Raw genomic sequence first — 8,780 nt, forward strand, 5'->3', positions numbered from 1 at the left:
CTTACAAGTTTGTAAATATATCATATAATCACATTAGTACTTACAAGTTTGTAAATATATCATATAATCACATTAGTACTTTAGTTTCTCATATTTTTGTCTTATTTAAGTTTACCTTTTTATGTATTTAAGCAGGTATAGGTAGGTTCTCAAAGCAGCATATTTTGCATACTAATAAACCTTAAAAATAAAGGCTGAAAAGCTGTTTAATTTATCAAAAAAAAAGCATTAAGTCTGTTTTTATGTATTAATTAACAGTCAAAATGCATAAAGGCTTTACAACTATTTTAATCAGTTATTACTTTTTTTTATATAACTTATTTTTTTACTGTATTCTATGATTTGATTGGCTTGTTTTTACTTATAGGGCATGGGAACTAATGATCGTGCACTGATTCGCCTTGTAACGAGTCGTTGTGAAATTGATATGGTACAGGTCAAGCAGGAATATGAGAAACTGTTTGGAAAGCCTCTGGAGAAGGCCATATCCGTAAGTAGTTGTATCTGTTTTTTACAGTTAGGTGTTCAAAGGTTGAGCAAGGAATACAGATAATAATCTCTATCCTATTTCTTCAGTGTTAATATTTTTGCACCCTGATGGTTGCAAGCTACCTTGAGAGTAAATTGTACTAATGAAAATGATAAAGTTCTGGTCATTTTCTCACACATTAAAAAATAACAACTCCAGAATTGAAATTTAGTCAATAAGAAATGATTTGAATATTGGATTTTATACATAAAATTTTTTAAATCTCAAATTTTGGGTTGATTTTAACATATTCCCAACAAAGTCATTAATGTTTGTGAATTTCCTGAACCCTGTAGAGAAAAGTCATTATATTTTTGAAAATAAGTCAAATTAATTTGCCCTTGTAACTTCAATACAAGTGTAGTTTTATTAATTTATAACCAGTCACTATTTCTTAGTTTTGGTTGTCATAGTGTGATGTAATTCCTTATATATTAACTTCAATAATTCACACGCTATTGATAAAAACGTGTCATGATAAGGCTATTTTCATTATATTGAACCGACAAGACTACACTTCATCAGAAATTTGCACAGATGTCAGAACAAAGTGATAAAAGCTTAGCTCTTGCTAGAAGGTAAAGGTGTTTTTTGAACGACTTCTGCAACTTGTTCAGTTCTGATTTTTTAAAAACATTGATTAACTAAAAACACTGACACTCAAAATGTTGAATATTACAACTTGTTTCTTTTTTACCACCAAAACTAAATGTAACGCTTTAACACAAACTAGCCAAAATTACTGAGAACAACAAACATACACGTGCTTCCATCTGTCGGCGCTGATGTTTACAAAATATTTGAAGTCACCCTGGAAGACTAACGCAGGGTTAAAAATTTCGAAAAATGTTAGCATGGTTATAATTTAGGTATAGTTAAATAGTTTTATTGTATAACAGTATTCATACTGAAGCAGTATGCATGGTTTTTCATTTTAAAACAGATAAAACTTGGAATTTAACAGGAAAGTTTAAAAAATACCTCAGGCAGACACAAAAATCAGTAATTACAATGTACAACCAAGGAAGGCATTTTTATTGTTCTTTAAAAACATTTAAAATTAAATCTTGTTGAAATTTCTAAAAATATCATATAAAAATAAAATAATTTTAGAACTTATGTAATCTGTAAAAAAAGTTATGAAGTTTCAAACTATTTCATCCAGTTGTTCGTTTGTGTTAAACAATAAAACAATGTATTCTATAGGTATGTTGAATTGATGCACTCGAGTCTTGCAGAGTTAAACTACTCTAGCATTTTTGCAACCTTTCTGGCAGAATAGAGAGTTTCATATGAATAAGTCTGGGATTATTTAAACATTTTCTTGTAACTCACCTCCAGGTAGCATTACAAGGTTTCTTTACTGTTTTCTGATAACCGACTTCTAGAGAGAATTGTACACTAAAACCTTATTGAATGAAGTTTTAAAAAAATGTTTCTGTTTTTTTCAAAGGAGTAGTTAAATATTTCATTTAAAACATTCCATAATTAAGGGCTACAAAGTGAAGCAACAGGCTTTTCCCACAAGTAGAAATAAGTTGACATATGGAGCACAATTACATCAAACGATTTCCATCACATGATGGAAAGGTTTTTAACCAGTTTGCTCTGCACTTTATAAAAGGTTTTGAATGTGATTTCAGTTACACGTTTAAGAATACTAAGATGAAAGTTCTGCCAAACAAAAATCACATTTTCTTTGTTTGTTTATCTATTTTTGATCATTATGTAAATTACTTTCATTGTTGTCATCAACTTACGCAGTGATTTGACATTGTAAAAAAAATTATATCACAGATCCAACAGGCTATGTCTTAAAAAAAAAGGGATGTAAATTTAACATAATTATTTTTACCAACAGGCTATGTCTTATAAAAAAAAAGGGATTTAAATTTAACATAATTATTTTTATCAACAAGCTATGTCGAATAAATAAGATGTAAATTTAACATCATTTCTACCAACAGGCTATGTCTAATAAAAAAAAGATGTAAATTTAACATCATTTCTACCAACAGGCTATGTCTAATAAAAAAAAGATGTAAATTTAACATCATTTCTACCAACAGGCTATGTCTAATAAAAAAAGATGTAAATTTAACATCATTTCTACCAACAGGCTATGTCTAATAAAAAAAGATGTAAATTTAACATCATTTCTACCAACAGGCTATGTCTAATAAAAAAAGATGTAAATTTAACATCATTTTTACCAACAGGTTATGTCTAATAAAAAGAATCTAAGTTTAACATCATTTTTATAACATAATTAATTAGAGCTGTTTCAAGTGCTTTTATGTTACTGATATTTGAAGACCAACAAATCATGCTAGGTGTCGAGATTATGGTAATAATTGTGAACCATCTTTAACAACATGCAGGTAAACATGAAATGTGTATCAGAAATGTTTGGATAATGTTGAGAAAGGAGCAAAATTTTAAAATATATGTAATATCAAAACATTATTAAAAATACTTGGTTTTTTTTGTCTCTGAAGTGTTTTGTTGTTAAGTAGATAAACTAATCCATAAAACACAGATATGTCACACTTGTCTTAAACTTTACTCCTAATACTTCACCTTTATGTTTTTAATCAAATACTTATCTGTTTGATTATTATGTAGTCTCTTAATAAGTACATGAAATTGTATGAACACTAAATATTTCTACCAACTTAATTATTATTTTCTAGACTTTGTAGTTATAACATAGATGGAGCTAGGTGTCACATTCCATTAGGATATAAAGACTTGTTTCTTTGTAACAGTGATTTTAAGCATGAAATTCCCATAATTCCTTTATTATATATAATATGTTTGCAAATGTAAATACTTATTAAATGTTTATTATTACACTATGTTATTCATTTATATCTAACTTATTACAGGAAGACACTACTGGGGATTACAAGCGTGTTCTGGTTGCTCTAGTAGGAGGGGCCTAAAAACTGTACATAACTCTTCTTTAAAGCTGCGACAAAAGTATAATATAAGGACTTTTGTTTGAATGTTCAATGCCTGTTTTTCCTGGTTGTAATCTTAACAGTGTTAGTAACTAGCGTATAGATTAATTTTAAATGTTTAAGATAATCAAAGATTTCTTTTATAGAAATTTGTTATCTACTTAAATTGTTGTTGTTTTTAAAGTTCAGTGAAAAGTGTTTTAATGAAGTTAAATTTTCCTGAAAGTGTGTTTCAATGAAAATTACTGAAGATAAGAGAACATTTTAGCTGTTAGTATGAAAAATAAGTTAGGCCTTGTTGCTATAGTTCCTAGAAAAAATACTATAACTAATACACTGGATAGAAAAGATATTATTAATGGATCCAGACCAGTATTCAATCCGTTAATGTTTAGGGATGCTAGTTATGATGGAAGGGGGGAAATCCCCCCCCCCCCCCAAGATTATATAACCTGAGAACAAAGCACCAATTTTTATGTTTTTACTGTCTGTGCTCTAAAACTCCAGTACAATCCAGTGGCAGGCTTTATAAAATTCCAAGAGCTTCCAGGGTAATACTATGCATACATATAAACTTTAAGGACAACAAGTAACCTATTGGTCCATATAGACCATCCCATACACTAAACATTAAAATGAAAATAAAACACTCTAAGCCAGCACTTATCATTCAAATATTTAATCACATAAATTTACTGCATCCACCACATCTGAAGACAACCCATTCCATAGGCCAAGCATCCTGTTAGAAAAATAAAACTGTCATAGCTGACGATGTTGACTGCCCTGCCAAAATTTAAATTTGTATCCTCTAGTCCTACCATTTTCACCATTAAGTACAAAAAAAGAGAACGTATTAACACTATGAATTTCCTTTACAATCTTTAACACCTCAATCATATCCCCTCGATTTTAACCACTTCTTGTATGACAACCTTTTCATCCTAGGTATCATCCTAGTAACCTTCTAAACCTTTTCCAACAATTTGATGTCCTTTCTAAGGTAAGGAGTCCAAATTGAACACAGTGCCCCAAATTTTGACTAACCAATGATCTAAACAATTAAATTATAACCTATTTAGATTTCTATTCAAATATTCTGTAGATAGAACCAACAATTAAGTTATAACCTCTTTAGACTTATATTCAATATTCTGTAGATACAACCAACAATTAAGTTATGACCTCTTTAGACTTATATCCAGTATTCTGTAGATACAACCAACAATTAAATTATAACCTCTTTAGATTTCTATTCAAATATTCTGTAGATACAACAAACAATAAAGTTATAACCTCTTTAGACTTCTATTCAATATTCTGTAGATACAACAAACAATTAAGTTATAACCTCTTTAGACTTCTATTCAATATTCTGTAGATACAACCAACAATTATGTTATAACCTCTTTAGACTTTTATTCAATAATCTGTAGATACAACCAACAATTAAGTTATAACCTCTTTAGATTTTTATTGAATATTCTGTAGATAGAACCAACAATTAAGTTATAACCTCTTTAGATTTCTATTCAATATTCTGTAGATACAACCAACAATTAAGTTATAACCTCTTTAGACTTCTATTCAATATTCTGTAGATAGAACCAACAATTAAGTTATAACCTCTTTAGATTTCTATTCAATATTCTGTAGATACAACCAACAATTAAGTTATAACCTCTTTAGATTTCATTTAATATTCTGTAGATACAACCAACAATTAAGTTATAACCTCTTTAGACTTCTATTCAATATTCTGTAGGTACAACGTAAAATCTTATTTGCTCTTCCACTAGCAACAGCACGTTGCTTGAATGGCTTAAAAGACTGATGTACTACAACACCAAGATCCCTTTCATCCATATTATTGTTAAGCTTCTTCCCATTAAAACTATACTTATAATTCAAATTATGACATCCCACATGCATTACCTTGCATTTATTGTAATTAAAAGCCATCTGCCATTTATTCACCCAACTTGCCGAATAATCAAATCTTCCTGTAGAGCAGTAGCAGCATTCTCACAGCCAACAACACCCCAAAAAAACTATATTTTACAAAACCTTAGTGTTGAACATTTTGAAGCATTTTGATCTTAACAATGTCTCATTCTCCTGAACAAACTCTAAGACATTACCACATCACAATTGGCATGTTTAATAATATTTGAATTGTCTGTAGACCTTGGATTACTGTATTTTTTATACATTTCTCTTCTGTTCTTATTGAGGAATCGACATAAACGCCTTCACACGTTAGGTAGTGGAATTTATAAATTATCCAGGAAACAAATCTTATCCTTTATTGATAAAAGAATTGAATCTGAGTGGAAAATTTGAACATTTGGGTTCAGTTTGTGGATATACTTTTCTTATAATTACATTTAATTTATTTTTGATTTGAATGGAGTGAACACCAGTACGTGGTATAGTTGTGATCAGTGGCAGTTTTGAGACATAATGGAAAACTGTTTTACCATTTTCTAAATATTAGACTTGACAAAACATTTTGGAAAGCGATTCATTTCTCAAAACTGATGTTAAATTATTCAGTTCTTGTTGGAAAAGCTCAGGAAATATACATTCAGCCAGCAAGAAATACGTCACTGAAATTCTTAACAACTGAATTGCCCCCCAGTGGCACAGCGGTATATCTGCGGACTTACAACGCTAGAATTCGGGTTTCGATACTCGTGGTGGGCAGAGCACAGATAGCCCATTGTTTAACTTTGTGTTTAATTACAAACAAACAACTGAATTTGGACATTACGCTATTTGCTGCAATTAATATGTGATGTACCATTGACAAGAAGACAATGATTGAACTAATACTGTCTTTATGTAGTTCATAAGTTTTGGGGACTAAATGTTTGAAAGAACTACAAAACCTTGCATTAGTTTTTCATTTTAATATTGAAATAACATTTATAGTAGTTGTCTTTTGATAGTACTCATACATATTACATTTATGATGTGTAGAATACATCTTTCAGGTTCATTTCAAGTTCCAAGAATCAATCCTAATTAGGTGTTTAATTATTGAAGATGTGTTTAAACCTGCCAATCCACATCAGCTCAAGAAATGTACCACAATTCTCTATTTTTTGTAACAAACAAAGGTGTTTGATTTAATAATATGTCTGACAGAATAGGTAAATAAAAGTATGAAAAATGTTAAACCAGAATTGATTCAGTACTCTGGTGTAACTTTTCTTATTCTACCCTAGAATTCAAAACATGAGGTAACTGTTATGGTTGGCTTTAAATATAGCTGAAGCTACCGTTACTTCTTATTTAATAGTAGAATAGACATTCTTATTGGTTATACTTAACGTTCTACTGAGTACTGGGCCTTCTTAACTGTATTATCTAATACTCTAGACATTATCGCATTACCTAACAATACTCTAGACATTGTTGTATTACCTTGTAGTACATTAATTGTTGTTATCGTATTACCTAACAATACTCTAGACATTATTGTATTAACTTGTAGTACGTTAATTGTTGTTATCGTATTAACTTATAGTACATTAATTGTTGTTATCGTATTACCTAACAATACTCTAGACATTGTTGTATTACCTTGTAGTACGTTAATTGTTGTTATCGTATTACCTAATAGGACGTTAATTGTTCTTATCGTATTACCTAACAATACTCTAGACATTATTGTATAACCTTGTAGTACGTTAATTGTTGTTATCGTATTACCTAACAATACTCTAGACATTGTTGTATTACCTTGTAGTACGTTAATTGTTGTTATCGTATTACCTAACAATACTCTAGACATTATTGTATTACCTTATAGTACGTTAATTGTTCTTATCGTATTACCTAACAATACTCTAGACATTGTTGTATTACCTTATAGTACGTTAATTGTTCTTATCGTATTACCTAACAATACTCAAGACATTATTGTATAACCTTGTAGTACATTAATTGTTGTTATCGTATTACCTAATAGGACGTTAATTGTTCTTATCGTATTACCTAACAATACTCAAGACATTGTTGTATTACCTTGTAGTACGTTAATTGTTGTTATCGTATTACCTAACAATACTCTAGACATTATTGTATTACATTGTAGTACGTTAATTGTTCTTATCGTATTACCTTATAGGACGTTAATTGTTGTTATCGTATTACCTTGTAGTACGTTAATTGTTCTTATCGTATTACCTTATAGTACGTTAATTGTTGTTATCATATTACCTTGTAGTGCGTCAATTGTTCTTATCGTATTACCTAACAATACTCTAGACATTAATGTATAACCTTGTAGTACGTTAATTGTTGTTATCGTATTACCTAACAGTACTCTAGACATTATTGTATTAACTTGTAGTACGTTAATTGTTCTTATCGTATTACATAACAATACTCTAGACATTGTTGTAATACCTTGTAGTACGTTAATTGTTCTTATCCCATTACCTAACAGTACTCTAGACATTGTTGTATTACCTTGTAGTACGTTAATTGTTGTTATCGTATTACCTAACAGTACTCTAGACATTGTTGTATTACCTTGTAGTACATTAATTGTTCTTATCGTATTACCTAACAAAATAATGTCTAGAGTAGTATTACTTTGTAGTACGTTAATTGTTGTTATCGCATTACCTAACAATACTCTAGACATTATTGTATTAACTTGTAGTACGTTAATTGTTGTTATCGTATTACCTAACAGTACTCTAGACATTAATGTATTAACTTGTAGTACGTTAATTGTTGTTATCGTATTAACTTATAGTACATTAATTGTTGTTATCGTATTACCTAACAATACTCTAGACATTGTTGTATTACCTTGTAGTACGTTAATTGTTGTTATCGTATTACCTAACAGTACTCTAGACATTATTGTATTAACTTATAGTACCTCAATTATTGTTATCGTATTACCTAACACTACTCTAGACATTGTTGTATTACCTTGTAGTACGTTAATTGTTGTTATCGTATTACCTAACAGTACTCTAGACATTATTGTATTAACTTATAGTACCTCAATTATTGTTATCGTATTACCTAACACTACTCTAGACATTGTTGTATTACCTTGTAGTACGTTAATTGTTGTTATCGTATTATCTAACAATACTCTAGACATTATTGTATTAACTTGTAATACGTTAATTGTTGTTATCGTATTACCTAACAGTACTCTAGACATTATTGTATTAACTTGTAGTACGTTAATTGTTGTTATCGTATTACCTAACAGTACTCTAGACATTATTGTATTAACTTGTAGTACGTTAATTGTT

At 29.5% G+C, this 8,780-nt stretch overlaps 1 protein-coding gene and 1 long non-coding RNA gene across 6 annotated transcripts in view; one reads left to right on the forward strand and one right to left on the reverse strand.

Moving 5' to 3' along the window:
• The window catches only part of LOC106472014 (annexin B9-like), a 25,670-nt gene extending 18,979 nt beyond the window's left edge, over positions 1-6,691 (forward strand). Inside the window, exons 10-12 of one of the 2 annotated variants that reach the window (XM_022400617.1) lie at positions 368-490; positions 3,418-3,479; positions 6,489-6,691. In XM_022400617.1, the coding sequence (XP_022256325.1) occupies positions 368-490; positions 3,418-3,474 (180 nt within the window). In that variant the 3' untranslated portion in view covers positions 3,475-3,479; positions 6,489-6,691. Of the gene's footprint in view, positions 1-367; positions 491-3,417; positions 3,512-6,488 lie in introns of both variants that reach the window. The other variant, XM_013932644.2, reaches the window with a different exon arrangement.
• A 124-nt stretch (positions 6,692-6,815) lies between these two features.
• Positions 6,816-8,439, reverse strand: LOC111089020. Of its 4 annotated transcripts, none has more exons than XR_002613394.1 (5): positions 8,290-8,439; positions 7,942-8,067; positions 7,525-7,620; positions 7,147-7,302; positions 6,816-7,113 (listed from the first exon to the last, which is right to left on the reverse strand). It is a non-coding gene; the product is annotated as an uncharacterized LOC111089020 (long non-coding RNA). The 4 variants fall into 4 exon arrangements; XR_002613391.1 differs by having other exon boundaries at positions 7,816-8,067; XR_002613392.1 differs by lacking the exon at positions 7,147-7,302 and having other exon boundaries at positions 7,558-7,620; positions 7,816-8,067.
• Between the last annotated feature and the right edge of the window lie 341 nt (positions 8,440-8,780).

Source organism: Limulus polyphemus, unplaced genomic scaffold (genome assembly GCF_000517525.1).
Source record: "Limulus polyphemus unplaced genomic scaffold, Limulus_polyphemus-2.1.2 Scaffold5021, whole genome shotgun sequence".
Lineage (NCBI taxonomy): Eukaryota > Metazoa > Arthropoda > Merostomata > Xiphosura > Limulidae > Limulus > Limulus polyphemus.